This window comes from Telopea speciosissima, chromosome 11 (genome assembly GCF_018873765.1).
Source record: "Telopea speciosissima isolate NSW1024214 ecotype Mountain lineage chromosome 11, Tspe_v1, whole genome shotgun sequence".
Lineage (NCBI taxonomy): Eukaryota > Viridiplantae > Streptophyta > Magnoliopsida > Proteales > Proteaceae > Telopea > Telopea speciosissima.
The window spans coordinates 48,056,010-48,082,019 of record NC_057926.1 but is presented as its reverse complement, the minus strand read 5'-3'; the positions used below and the strand labels follow the sequence as shown (position 1 = coordinate 48,082,019).

General features: G+C 36.6%; 1 protein-coding gene and 1 non-coding gene across 2 annotated transcripts; one reads left to right on the top strand and one right to left on the bottom strand.

The window, feature by feature from the left end:
• Window positions 1-12,140: 12,140 nt before the first annotated feature.
• Window positions 12,141-24,588, top strand: LOC122646115 (UTP--glucose-1-phosphate uridylyltransferase). The gene is made up of 21 exons (XM_043839601.1): window positions 12,141-12,274; window positions 12,461-12,508; window positions 12,593-12,684; window positions 12,829-12,919; window positions 13,882-13,942; window positions 14,041-14,118; window positions 14,211-14,261; window positions 14,926-14,999; window positions 16,021-16,093; window positions 16,197-16,254; window positions 16,422-16,468; window positions 16,538-16,603; window positions 17,680-17,712; window positions 17,930-17,982; window positions 22,612-22,687; window positions 22,765-22,821; window positions 22,917-23,000; window positions 23,093-23,191; window positions 23,635-23,739; window positions 24,105-24,176; window positions 24,331-24,588. Exons 1-21 carry the CDS (start codon window positions 12,192-12,194, stop codon window positions 24,355-24,357), a joined length of 1,428 nt encoding a protein of 475 aa, XP_043695536.1. The 5' UTR covers window positions 12,141-12,191; the 3' UTR covers window positions 24,358-24,588.
• LOC122646965 lies at window positions 21,600-21,716 on the bottom strand. The gene has a single exon (XR_006330764.1). It is a non-coding gene; the product is annotated as a U6atac minor spliceosomal RNA (small nuclear RNA).
• Window positions 24,589-26,010: the final 1,422 nt, after the last annotated feature.

Sequence of the window (26,010 nt, the reverse complement as noted above, 5' to 3'; positions counted from 1 at the left end):
TAATAAAATATCACGTGGCAAATATATATGGATCCATCTGGCCAACTGCTTCCATGACTTTGCTTTTATTAATATTTATTGGTACATTACTCACATAATCAGTTTCATAAAGAAAATATTTTTTTTATGAAGGAAAATAATTGAAATATTATTTTAAAAGAATTTGTTGGAAAATATATTTAAAAAGCTTAGTGAAGAAAAGGGTTACTTCATGCATGAACCTTTATTTTGAGCTACGTGGAGGGTTGAGCTAGTCAAACTAATCACTGCATGGCTGCAAGGCTGGCCATGCAGTGGTTTTGTCACTTCTTAATTGGCAACCTTAAAAATATAAAATTCGAATTAAAATTTTGATCATTTCACAGATTTATTTATTATGCAACATGAAAGGTGCATTAGGTTGAAATTTATTAGATGGAAAAAAATGGTGAAGTGTTAAACAAATTCATAAAATTTAAGAAAATTTATTTTTAGAAGGTTTAAGAAGAAAAGGGTTTCTTCATGCATGGTCCTCTATTTTGAGTTACGTGGAAGGTCTACAAGAGCTGGCTTACTTAATTTTTTTGACTATTTTTCAAAGCTTTATAATGCCACATGAGACATGCCTTTGGTAGATATTTTTATTGGATAGATAAATGGTGAAGTATTGCAGACGTTAATGAAATTTTAATACTAATTAGTGTACCACGTGGCAGGTATTTAAGGTTCTATAAGGAGTTTTTAAGGTTTTTTTTTGGGTTGAAAGAGGAACCTTTAAATAATATAAATAATAGGAGAAAGTTTTCCTTCACAAATGAAATCCCTTCATCCATCACTTTGATTTTATTGTTACATCTTTCTCCTGTTGACGAATATTCGAATATATTTTTTACTAATCTTAAAATCCAATCTAAGCAAAGATTTACATGGATCTATTGCGAATCAAATATAGAATAAGGGTCTACCCTGAGCTCAAACAAGACTTGGGCTGAATATCCTGACCTGTAAATTGGCTAGGGCCGACTTGACCCAACCGACTTTGTCCTTTTTTTGCTTCTTCTACCTCTTATTCTTTCTTTCTTCTTCCTGATCCAACCCAGCCGACTATGTCTTTTTTTGCTGCTTCTTTTTCCTCCTAGTCTTTCTTTATTCTTTCTTCTTTCTTCTTTCTCTTCTATCTTCTTCTTCTCTCTGGGTTGGGTCGGGATTTCAAAAAACTCGGCCCCACCCAACCTTATTGCATCCTTATAGCATACCATCCATATTTGCATCTTTCTTCTTTCTTCTTCCTGATCCAACCCAGCCGACTATGTCTTTTTTTTGCTGCTTCTTTTTCCTCCTAATCTTTCTTTATTCTTTCAAAAAACCCGGCCCCACCCAACCTTGTTGCATCCCTATAGCATACCATCCATATTTGCATCCCATAGCTTCCAAATGGATTCGAATAATTTTTTAATAGTGATTTCTTTATAATACGAATTTCCCTAGACAAATACGAATTGGGTATAGATTTCCGACTATCCATTTACATCCTTAACTGTCTACGTTGAGTGGAGGAGAAATGGAGAAGACAAAAACTCAACTAAGTTGATATTGAAGGATTGAAGTCACTACCCACTAGGGCAAATGTTGAAGGGTCATATTTGAAATTACATTGGTGTCCTCATGAATCTTTTTCTTTCATTAATTTATATTGTTTAATTACACGTAATATATTGTGAAGTAATAAAAGTATGTTAGTATTATAAATGTTATTTATTAACTATTATTTAATCATATTTTTATAATCAGATCGAATAATATTGCTTTCGAAGGGTTCAGATAATTTACGGATATCGATATTTCGAATATGGATTCTCCTAGCTAAATGGATACGAACATGAATTGGATACGGATTTGCGATTATCCATTTACATCAAAGCATCAAAACCTACAAAATTGGTCCATAATAATAATAAAAAAAAATTAGGTCTGAAGGAGTATTAGAGTTGCCCTTTTTCTAGAAAAAACGGGGGAAAGGGTTCTTTGAACAAACATCATAGAGAAACGCACCAATGAGATTTGATAAAATGATATTGTCCGTTGATTTCATGTGAGGAGATAGATAGAGACAGTGGTAGCATACCATACTATGGCAGCTCAGAAACCTTCTTCCGGGGGGTAAAAAAATATTGTCTTCCTTTTTTGAAACACATTTTGGGTAAGGGTGTAAATCGGTCTAGAACAAGGTATTTGGTTCGATTTTGGTTCCAAAGAGCATTGGCATACTTCGGAATCGAACCGAACTAAAAGCCTATTTGGTTTGAAAAATCAATACTCAAATCAAATCTTCTCGGTTTGATTTGATTTCGATTCTTACACGGTTTGGTTCTCATTCCTATACTTTATTCATATACTATAATATAGTACTATTATAAAATATTAATACTAATATTAGTAATATATTGTATAATATATTAATATCCAAATTTAGTTCGATTTCAGTTCAAACCAATGATTCTTATGCCGAAACTGGAACTGAAGAAAATTTGACTCCTACATTTCAGATCCAGATTATAATCAAATTTATTCGATTCGACTCGACTTATTCGATCTAATTCCATTTTTTATTTTCAGTTTCGATTTCAATTTGACACCCTTACTTTGGGACCGAATACTTGACTTTATATTGGATTTAGCCATGCTTAGTTCAATTAATTATTAGGACACCAAAGGACTACCAAGCCACACACCTCTAAATGCAAAACCCCAAGATCCACTTGTTAAAGTGGGCTCCACTTCTGCACAGTAGTGGGATTTTTATTTATTTTAATAAATTAAATGAAAAATCAGTTAGGGAAGATTGCCAGGCTAGCATTCCCCTATTGTATAGTGATTTATTAAGTTAAAAGGCATGGGTTAGTTTCAAAGTTGATGGCTTGCCTACCACCACCTTCTTATTACTTCTTGTTGTGGATGGCTTAATTTGAGACAAAAGTGATAAATATAAAATCTTTTATAGATATGTTGTCCTTAGATTTATCATATTGGCAGGCAAAATCAACCATATGACTCATACTTAAATAGTATTTCTTGCTTCCTTTTTTTTATTCCTCTTAGAATTTTCCTCTCCACAAACAGTTATAAGGGCATAATATTTGCCAAATGTTCTCTGTGCCGAGGGCGCAAGCTGCGTCCAAACACATGGGGTGGACAAAATGATCACCCTGCCCCCCCTCCTGAATGGTAAACCCATGTGTCTAGGCACAGGCTATGCTGTGGCACAGAAAACATCAACCCTATTAACAAATTTATTTTAGATTTTATGAACTTTTGGTATTAACAAGATGTACACAAGAGACAAAGGCAAAGGGTTTTCAATAAGGATTGTAAGGGACAATGGAGGTGGGATTTACAGAGCTCCATGTACGAATATATACTAGAGATTTGAAAAACAAATTTGAGAAAAAAATTAGGCGAACGACAGCATTTAGGAATCGGTATCAGATCGGTGGTACACAAAAATAGATGGCAAAATAATTAAAAAATATATCGGAATTTGAGGAGTAAAATTGTCTGATATAGGCTGATATGTATCAATATTGGTAATAGTTATGCTGATGACCGATACCAGTACCAATACCGTGAACTTAATCCCATTGAACGACATGGGGATCTTTTTTCCCGGAACTAAAATAAAGAAAGGGGGTGGTTTTCATGCACGGCCGTATAAGGGGCGAATTGTAATGCGCTGAATAGGAGGGTTTGATCATTTTAACCCCTATTATTCCCATCCCACGGTCTGTGCTCGACTATGTATGGTGCACGGCCATGCAAGAAACCTTTTGCCTAAAGAAACTGTGTGGTCTGACCTGAACTGGTGCCCTGATCTTAAGTCATGTTAGGAATTCTTAGCCCATGAGCCCATCACTGCTCTATTAGCTTTAATTTAGACCACACTATACCTATAAGTGAAATCCAATATGACACATTTTAAGAAAGCTTCTCCACCTAATATCTCATGGAGTCATGGTAACTAAACTTTCAATATCTTTTCCTCTATTTTTACTCATGAAGTTGAGAATCATAAAGAAAAATTAAGGTTCCTACACAAATTTCTATTATTGTCCAAACCAGTTCCGAAAACAAAGGAATTGACTTCTTCAATAAACTTAATAGACACTCACGTTTTGTGATTCAAAGTTAGACAGCGTGGGTGGTGGTTTGCAAATTGGGGAATGTAACTGAGATCATATGGGCTGTGTTTGAGTCATTGAACTTGAAAAGTTAATACATTTTTTTTTTGGCAATTCAAAGTCCAAAACACCACAAATTTAGATAGAGTTTTTAAATTTTATTTGTTGTGGGAAGTTAAGATTGGGGGGTAAAATAGGTAATTTATGTGTCGTTCACGTCATATTATTTTTCAAATGAAGTGAGCTCAGCTTCCTACATAAAGAAAATAATTTAAGCTGCGTTTGGTATGCATTCTTGGAATGCATTCATTCTAGGTTTATTTCACATTCTTTTTTTTTTGTTGGTAATTGATTTCGTATTGTCAGATGATAAAAACAACAGGAATCCCCATTATCCTGGGGAGATAAGTGATAGTTTGGGTAAAACTATGCTTGAAAATTTTCTATAAAATCTAATAAAAAAAATGATAAAATAACAATAACCTAATATGTATATTCCCTTTGCCATGGTAGGGAATGGGCCTGGGTCAGGGTGGGGTGGGCCTAATATAATATTACAGGAAAAAAACTTTGCAAGGCAATGTGGCCGCTGCTCCCAGACACATTCACACAGGGAAGCGAAAGGACCGCCCCGCCCCATGAAGGGCAGTAATGACCACCCTGTTGATTCCGTTGCACGCACTCCCATTGGCCCTCGTGTGGTGCAGAGGCCATGCTACCTTTTGGAGAACCCTCTCCCTAATATTATATAATGGTTTATGTTCAATGTGTAATCCATATCAAGACTTGTTTGGTCCAACTATTACACCCATGCATGCCACATAGGAAATGAAAAAATTTTGAGATTATAGAAAAAAAATTGTATGGGAGAATTTTACAACTATTGTTTGAGGAATCTGGGCTGGCCATGGTCACAAATTAAGAGAGAATTTGAAATTAGTTTTCTAAGATAATAAAATATTAAAAAAAAGGGGGCATTGTTCCCTGTGCCGCATTGCAGGCTGCGCCCAGGCACATGGGGGTGGACACAATAACCACCCTGCCCCCCTAAGTGGCCGGTCCATGTGCCTAGACGCAGCCTGCGCTGCGGCATAGAAAACATTCTCCCAAAAATAACTAGAAGGTTTAAGTTCATGTCATATAAGTGCTAGAAATAAATCTGTACTAGTGTCTCTAGACTGAATAAATTGTTGGTGGAGGCGGCAATCCTGAACCAACACTAACCCACTAACCCAAACAGCTCAAATTGACAATTTTAACCTATTAATTAATTAAGGGGTTGGGTCTGGATCTCTAACATTTGAGTGGAGAGTCCACTACCACTTTCTCACTGTTAAGCCTTAGGTTTTGTGCTGAATTTACTAGTAGCATTGTAGTTATGTGTTCCAAGTTCCAACTATCAATGTTGGAGTTCACCAATCCAAACAGGTTTGTTGTCTAGGAAAGTGTAGAGATTTGATTAAAAGTAATTATGGGTCATAAATAAATAAATGAAGCCCAATTGATTTCATGGGTAGGCCAAATGGTCTACCCATGAAATCAAATGGGCCCAATTAATACATTTTTCTTGGTCTCAGGCCTATTTAGAAACTCAACAAATGCTGGGCCTAGGCCTTACATTGTGTTTGGGTTATTGTAGTTAACCCTTAGACCTATATGTCTTAAGTAACCTACCAAGTAGCTGGTTACCCCATGACCACCACTTAATCACCAATCATTTAGGATCAGGGCAACACATTAGAGTTGCCAGGGTCTGTTCTGATCGGTATTATGGACGCGGCCCATGCGGGTCAATGGATGAGACCAAAACCCTAGCAATTTGATTCGATTCGATTCGATTCAATTCTCATTGATATAAAATGGTTAGGGAACTCAATTAATGAGTCTTGGGGTGGGTTTAACTTCAAAATTAAACAAATGTTAAACCTAGCTAGTAGGCCTTACTCTTGGTACAACCATGCTCTCATGGTAATTCACTAATTCGGTTTGAAACCAGTGATTTTTCATTCTTGGGTGTTTCCTCTTCTTTTATGGTGATCAATCAAAAGAGTGGTGACTAAGGTCGTGCTTGGCGCATTGGTCAGGTGCTCACTTGCTGAACACTTGGCCACGGGTTCAAGTCTTGGAAACAGCCTCTCTCTTAACAGGGGTAAGGCTGCGTACATTAGACTCTCCCCAGACCCTGGCTAAACGCGGGAGCCTTGTGCACTGGGTATGACCTGTTTTTTAATCAAAAGAGTGGTGATTCAATTTAACAAATTTTTTTTTGTTTTAGTCACAAAATAATGAAAACAAGGGGTGATTCAAACATATAGATCTGAAAATTTTGAAATAGTAGTAAAAACAAATAGTTCGGAACCAGCCAATCAGATTTGATTCGACTTTGGATCTTGTGATTAGTCCAATTGTTCTGGTCTGGTTCTCAGAAATAATAATATCATTACCATTCATCAATACAACCCACTTATGCTAAGACACTTTTGGGGAGGGGTTAAAACCATCATAAACACCAAATATTGTGTAGCAACTTTCATGGGCTGGCCCAAGCCTATCTAGAGGCCCATGTGAATGTGGCAGGCTAGCTGGACTCGTGGAGTCCATAGGCTTTGACTTCTTCATGGTCTAGGCCCAGTCTTTAAAGAGTTGGCTGATTTGGTATTTCTTGGCATGCTTTTAAGCCTGATGTATACTATATTTTTTTTCCCCTCTTTTTTCTTATGATTTTACCCTTAATCCCATAATGGGAAATCCAGGTTTTACGACTCGACTTGTCTTTCAGAAAAATTCTGGTGACTCGGTCTTATCAAACCTGGTCTAGGCGAGTCGTGTTTATTAAAAACTTTTATACAATAAATATGTATAGATTAGTAAAAAAATAAGAAAAATACAGAGAAAAAAAAAATCACATATCAAATTATCAATGCATTTTGAGTTTATACCATTGAAAAAGAGAAGGGAGCCGAGGGTTGAGGGTTTCTTATTGTTTTAGAATACAAATTTTTACTATTTTACTCAACTAAGTTTTTAAGTGAGTCGGTTTTATGGTTTTTTAAAAAGCAACTGAACTCGTCGAGTTTGTTATGAATCGGGTAAAAATACTGAGTCTTATCTGACGTGAACAATTTAAGACCCAATCTTGTCATTTTTTACCTCACCCTAGTCTACACGACTCTTAACCAGGCTTTCCAAAAATTTGACTCGACTTGGATGACTCGCCCTAGTCAAAACCTAGTTTTCCAACTATGCTTGATCGAATACTGATGGTCTTTTCACGTTGGACTGTGTCTGGACACAGGTACACGCTCACACACAACACCAGTTACTATTCTTTTTCCCTTAAACTATATATTTGATATGGTTAATCATGCATGCAAGAAGTGTTATCTATGGTAGTTGTATAACAAAAGGAGTTTTTCTTTAGATTATGGCTATAGAGTTGGGGCCGCCAAAGATCAGATTGAACTCAATAGCTCCTGGGATATTCAAGTCGGAGATGACAAAGGGACTTTTTCAGAAAAAGTGGTTCCACACTATGGCTTTAAGGACTATCCCTTTAAGAAAGTATGGAGTCATTGACCCAGCATTGACATCACTTATAAGATTTTTGGATCCATGACTCCTCTACTAATGTCTCGGGCAATGTTTTCATTGTTGAAGTAGGGAGTACCCGGATTTCGGTTCTCTGCAGTGATAGGGAGTGTAGCGCGCCATCCGACGGTTTGTAATGCTTGGGCACACAACCCAACACACAGGCAGGGTGTTGGCCTGTGTGTCCAAGCACTGCAGGCCGTTGGATGTGCGCTACACTCTCTGTCGTGCTACAGAGGAGCTCACGCGGGAGTACCCTACCTGGTTCCCCCACTCTCTCTCTCTCTCTCTCTCTCTCTCTCTCTCTCTCTCTCTCTCTCTCTCTCTGATAAAGTTATGATAAAATACATCAAATAATATTGAAAATCCTATGGGGTGTACCCAATGCACGAGGCTCCCACCATTATAGGGTCCAGGGAGAGTCATAATGTATGCAACCTTACCCTTACTTTTGTAGAGAGACTGTTTCAAGACTTGAACCCGTGGCCACTTGGTCACAATGGAACAACATTTGTGTATCTTATCATACATAAAAAAAAAAGAGCGTATCCGATGCACAGAGTTTCCACCATTGCGAAGTCTGAGGAAAGTCATAAAGTACGCATCCTTACCCTTAATTACTGCACGAAAAGACTGTTTAATTACTATACATACATGAATTTAATTCGAAGAATAACAATCGGTAGCCAAACCTAGATTGTCCCATCCGCCCATCTGTTCATACCCACAAGATTTCATAGAGATCAAGAGAATTGTAAACAGATTTCACAAATCACATGTAAACCTCCAGCAAATCTTCCCTTGACTAGTATTTAAATTTTACAAACTGAAATAGTGTAAATCTAACCCAAAAGTATTTGAGAACTATAGTCAATCAAAAAAAGATAAGAAGCATAGAAAGATTATTATACATGCCATGTTGTACAGTACTCACAAGTTACCTCCTTCCTTTTATTTGTGCTTCACAACATGAATATTCCCAACCAAAAGACACTAAGGTCGTTTGTTTGATGGGGAGGATGGGGTGATAATGTTGTTATGGGGTTGGGTTCCATACTGTAATGGATTGGGGAACATGAGTGGGGTTTTTTAACTTTTTCCATGAATAGTAATCAAAGTCCTTTGTTTTTTGTAAGACTATGGATACCATAAGGATGGTATTTTCCAGTGCCACATTAACAGATAAAGCATTTAACGAAGTTCCTAGGGCTTTTGTAAATTCACCACCCCAGCTTACACAAACAAGGTTGGAGTGGGATTTTCAAGTGCCACATCAACACTTTCCCACCCCAATTCTTCCACTCCATCTAAGTCTCTGTCAAACAAACAAGGCTTAATGGAGAGTTAACCTATAAGAACTAAGAAGTACCTTCACCATCCAAATTGCATAGTCATCATCATAGATAACCTTAAGAGGGGGTAATAAAACCTAGGAGAGACACCTGTCCAGGTCAATTTTTACAGTTAAGGGTACTTACCTTGTTACTTGTGCAGATCTTGATGGAGAGAAAATAAATTAAAAAGAGAAAAAAATAAGGATTTTGGTTTTATCGACGAAGTCAGGCATCTTGGCGCAATTGTAAAGACGCCAATCATATCTCAAGATAAATTCAAGAATTAATGTAGAATTTTTCAGTCTATCTTCTATTTTATATTAGCCTCTTAAATAACTCCACCCTTCTCTCACGAACATGTTGAGGAATGTTAGGTACATTATTACAATTATATAAATTTCAAGTTACTAAAAAAATAAAAATAAATAACTTTCCTAAATAATTACTTAAATAAATGTAATAATATACGTAACATTCCTCAACATGTTCACCAGTTGTGAAGTGTTTTTGTTTTTTTGTTTTTTTTTAGGGGGGGGGGGGCAGGGTGGCTAAAGATCGTGGAGTGCATTCAAACACTAGTATTGGAGCTCTAAACCAATCATCCATGAGGGATAAGCAAAAAAATTTCATTAAATTTTGGAAAATTTGCACGTATCTCTCCTGAGGTATCACTTAATTACAAAAACACTCATTAGTTTTGGATAATTACTCATGTCTTCCTATTTTTTGAAAATGTTAACATATACACCCATGCTGTTAACCTTGGACTAAAAACGTTAGAAATAAAATAAATGTTGATCAAATTGCCCTTCCTACTAAAATGAACGTCTTTCTTGCATTATTTTCCTTATTTCAACTCTTGAAGAATCCTAACGACAAAGAAGCATCCATAGCCACACCATCTCTCACATCTAGTAAACCCCCATCCATGGCCTGGGTTATCATAGCCCAAGCCCAACCTTGTCAAGCTCAACCCAGCCCAACCTGCCCTGATTGACCTTGATTGGACGGAGGGTAGGCCGAGTTGACCTTGATTGACCCTAACAACCCTTATGTATCATGTAGAATTATATATTATATATTGTATGTGTATTATATATAATGAAAAATTTTTGTTCCAAGAAAAGTTGGTGAAAAAGAAATTGTAACCTTACTTCTTACCCTTTCTTTTAGGATAACACACTTCTTCCTTCAATGTGGATAAAATCCTATTATTTCTTATACTTTTATATATAATTATTGATTATTGATATAATTATTGATTATTGATATAGGGTCGGGCCTGGCTGGGCTGTGCTGGGCTTAGACTAAAGCCTCAACCTAAGCCCGACCCTACCTTGGGCCTGAACATCTCAGCCCTGTTTTGGCTTGCAGGCTGGAAATCCTAAACTAGACCCTGTCAGACTCAAGTCGACTTGGGAGAGCTCAAACTTGCGAGGTCAAACTTGCACCCCTACTCTTTGAGTTAGTATATATGCATTAAGATTATTAGTTTTATTATATGTTTGTTAGTTATCTTTTTAACGTGAATTTTGTAGTGCTTGTCGGGAGGTAACGTTCTTAATCTTTTACTCTGTTTCTGTTATGAGCATTCACAATATAATATTGTTTATAGCATATATTGATATTGAAAACAACAAATATGTATATTAAAGAAGATCAATTTTTAGCTGGACAAGTTGGAGTGCCTAATACCTTCTCTGAATTGCACTTGACGTGCACCCATTCTATATATGATTTGACCAGTTCTCATTGGAGTCATATATGAAAATATAAAATTATGTTTATTGGGTCTTAGACCCTACTATAGTTGGGCAACTCATTTTTTTTCTTCCCTTTGTAACCACCAACCTCTCTTCAAGTGGGGGATGGGTGGATAGATTTGGATGCTCTCACGTTGTACCACATGCCATACTTTATAGTAAAAATTATGGAGAATATTACTAAATTCATATTAACAATTTTGTTAAGACAATGTAGCCAAACACATGGACTATTGATGTAAGTGGAGAAAATATGGACAGCCAAAATCACTCGTGCAGGGGTGGGTAGAGTATAGGTAATGGTTGGCGTGAACAGGAGAAACCGGCCGGTTCCAGTTTTTGGTCGATCTCGTTCATAACTCGGTTGAAATCATGGTTTGAGGTGTCGGATCGGTAGGCCGATCCCGATATTTGACCGATACAACAAGGGTTGACTGGATTGTTGATTAGATCGCCCAACTTAGTTGGATCAACTGAATATTTTTTTTTTAATTTTTTCTAAGTTTTTAAGTTTTTTTAAGTTTTTTATATTATCTTGACCGATACCGATCGATACAAACCGGTTTTGATCGATCCGATTCAGATAATATCGGCCGATCCGATCCCGAGATCACAACACCCACCAACTTTGGCCAATACATGACCCGATCTATAAAAAAATGATTTTGGGGGGTTTTTTGACCAATCCTGACCAATTTGGCTCGATCTAATCCCCCATCTGAAAAGGTTTCGACCATGACCGATCCCGAGTCCGATACCTGGATTTTGAACCTTGGTTGAAATAGGTCTATTATGAAAGAATTTGGAATTTCGACCGGTTCAGCCGAATTGATTTGAGGTCAGGAATCAGGATCATCTGTGTGACCAATCAATCCTAGAGCCTTAAATTCTTGGGCTCTAAATTCGAAACGACACCAAAGTTGACACGTTACAATCTCTTCCAGTGATGAAACGAACGGCTTTGATTGAGCCACGGTTGCTACGATTTCAGATTTGGTACACGACAGCAAAGCTGGAAAGCAAAAGGGATGGTGGTGGCCCCGGTCTCCTGGTGGGACCTATGCCATATCCTAATGGAAGGGTGTCCTTCATTACCCCTTCCTGGTCATCCGCCACGTGGCTTTGTCGAAGGTTTGCGTAAGAAACGCGCCATCACTTTCTCTCATGATCGTTCTGACAAAACCGCATCGGATGTGCCGGAATATACTTTCCTTGTAACGGTTGTATGCCTCAAAGACTCAAAAAGACTCAAAAACCCATTTGCTAAATACTCGCCTTTAAGAGTTCCTCCCATTCCTCTCGCACTTCTCTCTCTTTCTCTGCTCGATTTCGAACTTTTTTCTGTGTCTCTAATGGCTACTGCTGTTCTGAACCCTCCCGAGGTCGAGAAGATCTCCAAGCTTCAATCCGCAGTTGCAGGCCTCAATCAGATAAGGTACTTTACCCTTTAAAGCTTCCTTTCATTTTCTGAATCGTTAATTGAATCGATTTGCTTTGGTTTCGATGCATGAAGCTTGTTTTAAAGTTCCGATTTGTTGTTTCTGGTCTGCAATTGTGCATGTTGATGCGAAAGATCTTAGATCTGAGCTTTTACTTATTTTATTTTTGATGCTTTTGGCAGTGAGAAGGAGAAGGTTGGATTCATCAATCTTGTCACTCGTTATCTCAGGTAGAGTTATTGGATTCGATTGGATTCGTGTGTCATTTTCCTTAACTTGATACTGATCTTTTTGGGATAAATTGTGAATTGAAGTGGTGAAGCTCAATACATTGATTGGAACAAGATTCAGACTCCGACTGATGAAGTAGTTATTCCATACGACAGCCTAGTTCCTTCTCCTGATGGTAATGTTCTGTTTTGGTTGATGCATTTATTAGCTTCATAGATCTTTTGATGAGTTCTATTAAGTCTAGGTTCCTGATTAATTCTTTTATTTATTCGATGACTATTTTTTCTTATCAAGATCTGTATAATCTTAATTAATGCAGATATCTCGGAAACGAAGAATCTCTTGGACAAACTTGTTGTGTTGAAGCTCAATGGTGGTTTGGGGACGACGATGGGTTGTACTGGTCCCAAGTAATATATGTGGCCATCTTTTTCGATTGTTGTTGATTAAGTTGATGCTTCTGTAGGTTGCGCTGTGTAGAAACTAATGCTCATTACTGTAACTATATCTATTGAAGAGGATTTTTTTAATGGAGTCTATCGTAGAGGATTAAGCGTAGCACATTTCAGCTCTCCTCTGTTTCTGATCTGCATGGCATCTTGGCAATTTGTTGTGTACTCATATGTTTTGCTTGTTGAGATCATGAATAGAATAAACAGTTATATCTGGTTATTTGGAAGTGGGACCCGTCGTGGCAACAATTTTGACATAGAAATCATAAAAATGTAGGAATTTGGAAAATTATGCTCGCTTTCCATTATTTGAATGAAATATTATGTGGGGGTACTTAGTTCCTTTCTGGTTAATTTTGGAAGGTTTCATCCTATTATCTTGCATTTTGTTAACAACCTCTCCCATACGTCACCGTCACCTCTGTTCTAATGTGTGATCTTACAGATTGAATTTGACAGAAGCATGAAACTCCTCATCTGTTTAACATATTCACTGTGTTCTTAATTTGTCAATAGGTATAAGCACAGTCTTTTCTGGAGAAAGTTTAACTGTTTGAACAAATGCTCATTATTCTTATTAAGTAATTAATTACTTCATAGAGCATGGGATGACGATAGTAACAAAGTTCATAATCTTAAAAGGAGATGAGTTTTTGCTTAATATTTCATGCAAAAATTTCTGATAATTTGTATTTTCATTCAGTACAGAATGCAACCCAACAGGAATTAAATGAATTGAATATATATAAATATAAGCATAAGTTTGTACTTTGAAGAATAAGTGGCATTATTAAACTCTATTGGAGTGAGAATCCATATTGACCATATGATGGTTAAGTTTCCAAGGGTAGACATCTATTTTATTTTTACTTTTAAAATGTTTATAAAGTGTAAACTTTCTATTTTCTGCTTTATTATAGGTCTGTCATCGAAGTTCGTAATGGGTTGACTTTTCTTGACTTAATTGTCATTCAAATTGAGGTCGGTTTGTGGCAGTTTTCATCCTAATCTCTCTCTCTCTCTCTCTCTGGGGTTTACATGGTGGATTGTGCTTAACTCACTTTTCTAATTTCTTGCAGTCACTTAATTCCAAATATGGGTGCAATGTTCCCCTGCTTCTAATGAACTCATTCAACACACATGATGATACACTTAAGGCAAGTGAGCTTTTCCTATAATTTTTATTTTTTTTGAATCTTCTATATTCATTTCTATCAAAATCCTAATCAGTGAAATTGCTCAATGCTAGATTGTTGAGAAATACTCAAAGTCAAATGTTGAAATTCATACTTTTAATCAGGTCTGGATATTTTTTGCAATTTGTTTTTGGAAATTTAGTGTTTCTCCTTATGGAAAAATTATCCTTACAATTAGACTAGGTAATTCTTTCACTATTTAAGATTCCCGGTTTGTTGAATTTCCATTATAGATTCATCCGACAACTCGGCATCATAACTTCTTTCATTTACATGTCATCCATTCATTCTTTTTGCATGCCATGTAGGCTGTCTAGATTTATGTTACCCTCATTTTCTCTCAATTTTTGGTTACATCCTGTCTCTTTAAAATATTTGAAAATACCGACCCAAGCCTAATATCATGAGATATCATGTATCTTATGTTTCTTGAAATATTTTTTATTTTCTAAATTTGTATTTTAAAAAAAATTTCAAGTAAAAATAAAGGGAGAAAGAATTTGAGGGTAAAATAGACAATTTAGATTGTCCACGTGGCATCCAAATGGAATGAATGGATGAAATGTATATTGGAAGAATTTAAGAAGTTGAGTTGTCTAATGAAATTCTTATGGACGTTCAAGAGATCAGGGAATCTAAAATAGTGAAAGAACTACCCGATCTAACTACAAGTAAAATTTCTGAACTTGAGGAAACAATAACTCCCCCCCCCCTCCTTTGCCTCATATTTAGTTTTAGACTCATTCTAAGAGCCATAAATTTTAACAGAGCCAATATCCTCGGTTGGTTGTTGAAGATTTTATGCCACTTCCATGCAAAGGACAATCTGGCAAGGATGGATGGTAAGTCATTCCAGTATTTATACTTCACTCTTACTGTTTGTTTTACCAAGCCTTTTTTTTTTTTTTCTTCTGAAATTCATGAATTAATTTATACTATAAAATACTTGGTGGGGTTGTGGTAGTCTTTCTCACCACATGTACAAGGCAACCCTTTTTCCTGTTTCCCTTGCATATGATCTTCAGTATCCCTTTTCATGATTGACACTATCTGAGTACATATCAGGACCAAATGCAATGTCTTTTTCTGTGTTATATAACGATAATACATTTTATGTGTTCTGTTTATCATGTTTTTATTCTCTGCCATTCTACATTGTTAAAGCATCATGCTTACTTGATACATATTGTATGTTATGTACTTTTAAAGATTTAAATTATTCTTTTAAATATGAAAACCTAAACCAAAATTCTCCTCAACATATGTTCCGACAGACTGTGAGATTTAGGAGAGAAATTAAGGTGGTGTTGTAGTTAGATGAAAAAAAAGAGGAATTTTTTGGGAACAAGTATCGTTGGAAACATGTAAAGTTATAGGTTCCTTCTTGAGCATTCAGATTCTTTGGTGAAGGACTGGAGAGATGTCCCATGGCTTTACAGAGATAAATATACCTGCGCCTCGTTAACAAGTGTAAAGAGCTGCAATCATATGTACTATTCTATAGGGATTTAATAATCCCTACTTTCAGTTTGTTCCTTTATGTAGATAAAAGTTAGCTGTCGCCTAACAAGGGGTGTGGGTGGGGTTGGATATCAATGTCTTTTCTGGGGTACTCTGCCAGTTAATGCCATTGACGCTTGCCCACTACTTTGTGAGCAACATATAGCTGGTTTAGTTCTGATTCATGCAAAATTCTATCAAGCATCCTTAGGAGACCTCTTTCCTTATTTATGTCCAATATTTGATATGTGTTTAAGTTTTTGCTTCTATAAATGAAGGGTGGACCCCTTATTTCTTTTCATATATTTAACAATTGCATTTTGTGTTATCTAATTGCCTTATCCCTACTATACAAAAATGAAGGTATCCTCCTGGTCATGGCGATGTCTTTTCCTCCTTGATGAACAGTGGCAAGCTTGATGCATTATTGGCAAAGGTAGATCCTTGAATGTGTGATGCGTTAATTTATCTGATTTTCACATATTTGTAACATCTTTTGAACTCTCTTATATTGTCTTATTCAAATCCTTGTCATTTAGGGTAAGGAGTATGTCTTCATCGCCAACTCAGATAACTTGGGAGCTGTTGTTGACCTAAGTATCCTTGTTATACCCTTCTTGGATCAACATTTTCTATATTGTGTTTTTCTACTGGTGTTTTTTACTTCCATATTTCTCTTTGTCAGCACTGTACAGTATCTGACATTAAAAATGTATCATTTGCAAACTTTTTTGATAACAGCACTCCTTGACTAGTTATTATAGAAATCTTAAATCATTTGATCGAGAACAAAAATGAATACTGTATGGAGGTAATGGTTTTCATACGACTTTTTGGCTTTTGAACCTAGATAATTTTCTAAAACTTCACGTTTATGCAGGTGACCCCTAAAACCTTAGCAGATGTCAAAGGCGGTACCCTTATTTCCTATGAAGGGAGGGTTCAGGTATGCTGAATAATTAGCATACTATACAAAAAAGTATCTGGTCATCTAAATTTATATGTCCAGCAAAGACACTCTGTTATCTCCACAAATGCTTACTCATAATTACTAATTGACTATACCAGAAAAAGATTCTGGTTTTTTCCAGTGGTAGATTATATTCCTTTGGGTACAATTTCATTCTGAAGATATTTCTAAAATTTATTATAATTGTGGCGGCTATGGATTCTAATAAAAAGCCTGGAGAATGATACACTTACCATTTTCTGCAAGCTACGGGAACTTTAGTCTATATTTCTTCAATCTAAAGATGATATTTTGTCTGGTTAATGGAGAAATATGTAATAAGAACTTTGGATTTGAATGCAGTCTCAAATCCTATTGTCAGGTATAACCATGTAGTTTTATGAGTGAAAGATTGGTACCTATTACTTATAAACCTTGAAAATAATTTATTTTTGTTGTTGGAATATATGGTCTTAAATATTTACAGTTTCATGCTCTTAGAAAATTTAGAATGAATTGTATTTCAAATTTAGGGTGTTTAAAATTGGAGAACTTATAATTTTTTTTGGTCGGATAGGGTTTTGAGCCAAATAGATACACAATTAAATATTTCCTAGTTACTTATCTGAAGATTCTCAACCTTCCTTTCTTCTGTTCTTGTTGAATATAGAATAATTGAATTGGGAGGGTATAGCCCCACAATATGAACAATTGTGCTATGTGCATTAGATGTGCCTTTTCTAGTCTCATACCATGTTTCCTTTAAATGGCAGGGATTAAACCTGCAATTGTATGTGTATCTTTTAGTTTTCTTTCTAGAGTATTTGAGTTTTTCTTCATTTGTGGGACGGATATGTCTTTTTTTGTCAATCATCTAGTGACAATTAAAAGTGCAAATTACTTGTCTAGTCTGGGGTTAATTTAGTTGCTAAGCTCCTTAAAATATCAAGTCTTTGTTATGTCATGTAATTATTTGAGTAAAAAACCTTCCCTTGCTTTTATAAATTGATTCCTTTCCTTTATCTTGTAGTCACTAGCCTTTAGTATACTTATTCTGCTATTATTGAATGCAGCTCCTGGAAATCGCACAAGTTCCTGATGAGCATGTAAGTTAAAGTTCTTTTCTCTTTCTTTCTAATGCTTTGGCTAATTCTTTATTATTTATGCTTACTTTCTGATAAATAGTCCAAGAGTTTTTATGGAAGAGAAGAAAGGATTTCCATATGGACCTAGTCTTGTCCAACTTCATGGTTGGCTCTTTATATTGTCGAATATTCTTGTTGGATCTTGAATATGACATGCAATGTAATTTGTTTCATACAGGTCAGTGAGTTCAAGTCTATTGAAAAGTTCAAGATTTTCAACACAAACAACTTGTAAGTGGACTAATTGTTGAGAGTTGGTTTGGTAGTGGACTGTTAGAGTGTGTATTGTGGGGTGCTGGTCCATGGACATCCATGGGTCATTATACTGTGGGATATTTCTTGTTTAATAGCTTAGTTATCTGTTGCTATTAGTACTTGTCTTTATCTTTTATTTCCTTTACTGTTTCCTTTTGTAATTAGGCTTTAAAGCTTAGTAATTTGTTTATTTCCATTGTAACTAGACTTCCACTCTTAGCTCTTAGTAGAATTCCTACTAAGAGCTGGTAATCAGATTAATATAAGTATTTGGCTGGTGTGAGAGAAGGATATTCTCTTCTATCACACTCTAGCCCCTTCTCTCCCTCTCTCTCTCCACCTCATCTTCTTGTTCTTTCGTTTGCTGCTTACTAAGCTCTGATATTCTCACTTGATATCAGAGTTAGGTTGATCAGGTTTTTCTTCAATCCTTGCTTTGATAGTCGTCAAAGTTTTTTTTCTTGGTTTGCGGAAAACTATGCTGCCCTACCTACTTTGTGAAATCCTAGTTTGTGGCAAACTAGGGTTTCTTTTGGTTGTTCCTCCTACATCAAGGAGTTGATCTGGTACATCAATTCCATGGAGTGATCTCATCGATTTTATGAAGTCTGGTTGCTGTTTTATATACCGTGCAATCCTCTGTTTTTGATGAAACTTTGCTCGAATCGATGGACATCAGTACCTCTGTTATGGGTATTGATTGGATCTAGTTTTATTCAGGGTATTGTTCGCCCTACTGGTAAGATCCTTCTACACAAAGCGGAGGCTAATTCTAGCCCAGATTTTCTGCTATATATTTGTGGAAAGTTTTCCCAGCGATTCTCTGTTTTTTCAGCCTTTTTGGATGACTGAAGATCTTCATTTATACTTAATCTGGTCATCAGATTAAAGTGGACTTGTGGGAGTTTACTGACCATCACCTTAGGGACCTTTGACCCAATTTCAAGCTGTTGTTCTATCGGTTCGTTTTCCTGTGGAAATAGATCTCCTGTTTCAGGTTATAAAAGTTTCTGGTGAAGTGTAATTTCTTAATTACCTTTAATCTGTCCATTGGAATCACCTACAGTGTTGGGAAATCGTAGGTCTCTATTTTAGGGTCCCTCACCACCATCATAAGGCTGATCCAGGTTGCACCTCCTCCTGCAGTATTTTTCTCTGCTTCAGTGGAAGCAAGATATCTTTACACTGTTTATTTGTTTAGTTATTGTTCTAGTGATTGGATTTCTATATCTATTATCGTGGATGGTTTCTCTCTTCAACTATATTGATTTTTATATATATATATTGTGGTGGTTGGTTATTATATATTTTTGTCTCTGGTACTACACAACTGCTGTTTATTGTCTCATACACATCAATGGTGACCCAAAATCCCCAGCGGACACTGTTACTGTCCAAATTACTTCTATCAAGGTAAGTGGTGCGTCCAACTATCTTCTCTAGGCACAGGTAGTTTGAGTATATATCACTGCCAAGCAGAAAATGGAGTTTTTTTATTAAACCATCACTTGCTATGGCTGCTCGTTAGTATCCTGAATGGATCGCTGTCAACACCACTATACTTTTCTTGCTGTGGAATGGTATGGAGCTCTCTGTGGCTGCTAATTTTTTGTTTCATATTATAGCCAAAGGTGTTTGTGACGAAATCAAAGAGAGTTTCTCGCATGACAAAAACATGTCTAGGGTATTTAATTTATATGAGAAGTTTTTCTCCTTTAGGCAGAAATGGCAAATCCGTTAGTGATTACTACAGTTCTTTAAAGGGCACGTGGGAGGAACTCAATGTGTATCAACCTTTGTCTACTGATATTAAAATCTTGAAGCCTCAACATGCTGAATTCGTAGTAGCTCAATTTTGTCCGGTTTGGATATTGACCTTCAATCTGTCAAAAGCCAAATACTTACAGGCAAGAAGATTCCATCCATGAATGAGGCTTTCTGTCAAATATAATGTATTGTATCTCCGTCCTTCACCAAATCTAACTCTACTTCTGCCAAGGATAAACCCTCTCTTGTTTCAAATAGTGGTGGTCGTGACCGTGGTACTGGTTTACTGGTTTTCTTGGTAGAAATCGATGTTCTTTGGGTGGAAGAGGTCGTGGTAGTGGTCAAGGCAGAGGACAACCACCTAACCAAGTAATGTAGTACTGAATTTGATTGCTCAAACAGTAGCCAAAACAAGATCGTTTACTCTAAGGTTTGCTCAAACTTGGGGAACTAGTTAACAAACTAGAAAATAGGTTTTTATTGGTTGATTCCTAGTTGGGGTAGGAATGAGGGTATTATGGTAAATAGGGTATTGGAACTAAGGTTACAAGATAGGATTAGGTTACTAGTTTCAGAATTGACTAGGAAAGTGATACTAAATGAAACAGACTCAAAATAGGACTGGACTTATAAAATCCTAATCCAGCCTAACTAAAACACTTGATAACAAATACTTGCAACTTAAATTGAACCACATAGAACCGGTACAGTTGAACCAACCCAAAACAGCATAAAAATAAACTAAGTATAAGAAACTAAATCCAGTATGCAGCCTTAATACCCATAGTTTAGGCCCATTAAAGTGGCCTATTACATTAAAAACCCATGGGATCAAAGGCCTAACATGTATAGAACCCAACCCAAGGCTTATTCCTAGGAAAACAAGCCCAATTTGGTGATGAAACTGCATCACCAAGTCATGTGTCAGTTGATACACTGTGGTAAGCAGAACCATACGATTGATATATGTTGAGCTGTAGACTGTTGATAATCCTATGGATCCTAATCTGAAACTTGGGGCATGTAATGACAAAGATCTTTTGGATAAACATCAGTAAAGAAGATTGGTTGGGAAGCTTATTTATTTGATTGTTACTTGTCCTGATAGTTCCTTTGCCGTTGGACTTATTATTTAGCTCATTGGGATGCTGCGTGTTGTATTCTAAGATATCTTAAAGGGGCTCCTAGGAAAGGTCTTGGCTATCGACGTCATGGTCACATGGATGTTGTGGGTTATTCTAATGTTGATTGGGCTGGTGTTGTAGATGATCGCAGGTCAACTACTGGATATTGCACATTTGTTGGTGGCATCCTTTTGACTTAGAGGAGTAAGAAACAAACTACTGTTGCTTGGTCTAGTGCAGAGGTTGAGTATAGAGCTATGTCACATACTGCAGCGGAATTGATGTGGTTAAAATCTCTCATTCAAGAATTGGGGTTCTTAGTTGCAAACCCTATCAAGATGTATTCAAGTTGCGATATACATTGCCAATAATGCAGTTTTTCATGAGAGGACTAAACATATTGCGTTCGATTCTCATTTTGTGAGGAATGCAATTATGGAAGGACTTATTTCTACTCCGTTTGTCAACTTCGGCGATCAACTTAGTGATTTGTTCACAAAGGTGTTATTCCAGCCTGCTTTTCTTAGTGTTTGTTCCAAGTTGGGTATGGGAGATGTATATACTTCAGCTTGAGGGAGAGTATTAGAGTGTATATTGTGGAGTGCTGGTACATGGTGTCACAACCCAAACTCGGGATACGGTAATGGGTCCAACCCTCGCGGGTGGTGATCAAGATGATTGGGGACACTACTAATCCTGCCAAAACAGATGTGTTAACGAGTAAGCTCAAATGTGGCCCCCGTCTAGTAGGTCCACCCTAAGACGGTTCCCATCCACGTAAAAAGGGAGATACTGACCTTCTCTCCTTTCAATGAACACTATCAAACATATGGATTCAATTAATCCTAAAAGTTTGTCCTTTGGTGACAAATACTTAAACAAAGTGGTCTACTTAAAGTTATTACAGTCATCCATTACACAAGCAAATGTTTGCATAGAAAATTAAATGCGACAAAAGTAAAGCCTCCAAAAATATGCTCAACTTCTATCGGCACTGGGTTCGTACTCACCATAATAATATTGGGTGGGATCTGAGAAAAATAAAATGCATAAAGGGATGAGGTAAGAGCCCAGTGAGGGGAGACATATCATGGTACATGCCTAAGTGCAAATATATATATATATATATATATATATATATATATATATATATATATATATATATATATATATATATAGAAAAGGGCGTACCTAGTACATGAGGCTCCCACCACTGTGGGGTCTGGGGAGGGTCATTATGTATGCAACCTGCCTTAATGAGATCTATGGTAAATATTTCATAGTCTATTTATTCCCAACATTTTATGGGTGCATGCATAATTTTAGAAAAATAGTACAAAAGCCTATCACATTCATCATGAAATTACTAACAAGCCATAATTAAAATCGATAGTAAGCATTTCATGGTCCATCTGTTGCTAAGTCTAGATCATTAATTGATCTGCCACTGTACATCATAAGAGTAGGGACACGCCGTGATCAACAGCCGCCATTTACACCATTTGTGCAGTCCCGATCACCGGAGCATTGGGCCCTCCAGTGTATTCTCACATGGGCTACGTTCACCTTAATAAGTTTTTATCAGCTATGCACTCCTATAACTGAATAGAACCCCACTCTCAAAAATGTATCAAGCATTTCAAATTTGTGACATTTGGTTGTCCAGAAAAGTGTAGTAATGATTTGTTGAGAAATTAATATATATTTTGTGCAGGTGGGTGAATTTGAAGGCCATCAAAAGGCTTGTGGAAGTTGATGCAGTAAAAATGGAGATAATTCCAAACCCTAAGGTAGGCCATCAAAAGAGGCTTGTGGTAGGTTAACATTTTTTTTTTATTTTTAATGTTGGAAATATTGGTGTTCACAGGAAGTTGATGGTGTCAAAGTTCTTCAGCTGGAAACTGCAGCTGGTGCAGCAATTCGGGTACTCATCAGATGTACCAAACTATTTTTGATATGTTATCAGTTGGTGACTTCTGTAGTTTCTTATTTAATGTTTGTGTCCCATCTATGAACCAGTTCTTTGATCATGCTATTGGAATCAATGTTCCCCGATCTCGATTCCTTCCAGTGAAGGCAACATCTGATTTGCTTCTTGTCCAGGTTATCCTATATCTCTTTTTTGACATTATATCTTGGAATCTTTATATTTTTTTATTTCAGCCCTGTTAATAGTATTTTCTCTTTAACTGCAGTCTGATCTCTATACCTTATCTGATGGCTTTGTTACCCGTAACAAAGCTAGAAGCAATCCTTCAAATCCCACTATTGAATTGGGGCCAGAGTTCAAGAAGGTAATATTTTTTAAGGGATTGTCTACCATTACAATTTTTTTCTGCAATAGGAAAGAGAGAAAACAGGAATACAAATAGCAAAGATGCAGCCCCAGCAAAATCGAACCCACACAACTAAAACAGACCCACCTCCACACACATACACAAACCCACATGCACGTGAACCATTAGTCTGAGACAGACAGCATGCACCACACTTGACCAACCTTGAAATCTTCCAGTCTATCCCACAAGAACTCCATTCTGATTACCTCTTTTAGAAACCTATGTTCTGAGTCCCAACCTTATCCCCACACCAAGGGCCTTACACGTAGATGGTATCCTCTTTATAAGATCAGTAGATCACTCGTTTCAAACTACTGCCCCGATTCCACTCTTTCCTCCAACCTACAAAGTGAAGGTCTCTTTAGTTACATTACAAATTTTTTTTATATGTTTTCCAGGTTGGCAACTTCCTAAGTCGCTTCAAGGCCATCCCTAGCATCATTGAGCTTGATAGCTTGAAGGTGACTGGTGATGTCTGGTTTGGTGCCGGTATAACACTTAAGGTATGAACAACATAAACTTGTGCTTCATAAATGATTATTCTTATTTTGTGTGTTTTTTACCTAGATAATCTGCTTTCAATCAATCATCCATACATCTGCTGCTGGCATATTCTCTTTGTTATTGATGCATATTTCTTCATATTTTCTCATGGAACTGATGACAAAGAAGGGTGAGAATTGTTGGAAATTTACTATGAAATTTAGTATGTCAGAGCTCCCCAAACGTAAATATTGGTTCAAATTTGCCCTTTGCTCAGATATCCACCAGATATGCCAAGATGCCCTGGATCAAAGCTACCTTTGGTTTCCCCTCTCTTCTTACTAAAACATATTTGTCTTTGACTTACTGTTTTACTTTTATGAAGGGGAATGTGACTGTTGCTGCAAGTTCTGGAGAGCAACTGGAAATTCCTGATGGAGTCGTACTTGAGAACAAGGTAAAGTCCCTACAAATTCCTCTAATTTCTGTAGCTTATCAAAAATAATAATAAATAAAATTTATGTTCTTCCCCTTTCCCTTTTCAATCTAAAAGCAGTTTATGGTGGGGAGGATATAAGTTCTTCCCTTAATGTTTTCATTGTGATGCCCAGGTTATCAATGGTCCTGAGGACATCTGAGGTGAATAGCTTCTTATCTTTGTTGAGTGTACCTATCTTGAATCATGAAGACTGTAAGGGATGTTTTTTTTTTCTACCTTCTAAGGACAAGTTGCGTAGGATTGAGGACCGATGATATTTTTTTTTGTTGTAGTAGTTCATGGTTGCAAGGGTTTGGGTCTTATAATCCCTTTCAGAATGCCTCTACATTATTCTACATCATGTGGGTGTGGCATGAATGATTCATTTGGATTTCCCAGTTCCAAACCCAATATCACCTTGATCTGATGATCCCGGCACTCTGATCTAGTCTCCATTGATTGTGTTAAGGAAATTTCTGACCATTCCCATAAAAATGAATTTCCCGGGTGAGGAGAGAGATTAAAAAGTGATTGGAATGACAACTTAAGATCAACTTGTCATTAATCTAGAAAGATTCTGGGAATTCAGTTTTTACGATTTTATGTATTCTTTCGCGAAATACATTAGATACACAAGGAACTATTTGGTAGTACAGTTCTGTATCAAATTGAAAAATCAATTACTAAGGTGTTCTTCAATAACAATCTGATTTTAGGATTAGTCAGCTCAAGGCCATGAAAGAGTGGGAACAATTGAAGAAAATATAAATGAACCCATCACGAAACCATCACTTTTGGCTCTTTTACCACTTCTTTCAAACAAGGATGATATCTCCAGCATCCTGTTGCAAATATAAATTGAGGCTGTAAATGGTTAAAATCAAAACTGTAGAAAAAAAAAACCAAAAAAACTGAGCTCTTGTTTCCTGCTTTTTCAACCTAGGAAGGGTTTCTTAAGCGGCCCAAATATTTTCCATGTGGCAGTTAGGATGAAGTCCAAATTTTGTAGGCAGAAAGACCTCAAGGTCCCTTACATATCAAATTTCAACCTAGATGAATTTTGTGAATTGGAAAAAGAGAGCTTCGAAAATCCTACAGTTGGGAGAGTACTCAGTAATGACCAGAGTACCAATATGTATGCATGGACATATTATTTGATTGAATTAAATTGTGGAATTTGAAATGTGGCTAATCCTGTTCATGTCTTCTGTATTCAACAATCGGGATAATCACATCATCTATCCACATGGCACAATCAGAGAGGACTTCTTAGGGAAGCCCTTTCTACTTCGACCATGCAAACAGTCTTTTACTAGAATTCAACAGAATGGAAATCAATGGCATAGGTGGTACCCATCTACTTGGTAAATTTTCAGAGTATAAATTGTGGTTCTAGTTATGAAAAATTGTAAGAATGTAATAAATCTCTAATATGCAATAATGGTGCCACATAAAATGATGATGTGAAAGTGCTAACTTATAGATAAATATTACATGATTTGGATTGGCCACGTTTCAAAATTTTAAAGCATAATAAATCAAAGGAAAAGGTTGGGTATGCTAGCGGTATACCGTATGCTAATACCCTATGTGTCTATCTCTCTCTTCCACCTTTTGAGGTGTAAGGGAGTCATTTCAAAGGGTGGAAGAGAAAGATGCATAGAGTGCTTGCATATGGTATACTGCCAGCATACCTATCCCTCTCTCATCAATCAAATACCTTTTTGTGTATTTGTAGCCTTTCCATGTCCATCCATGTATGTTTACGGTAGTCCGACGGTCCGACCACTATTATGCACTATCTCATAGTTTA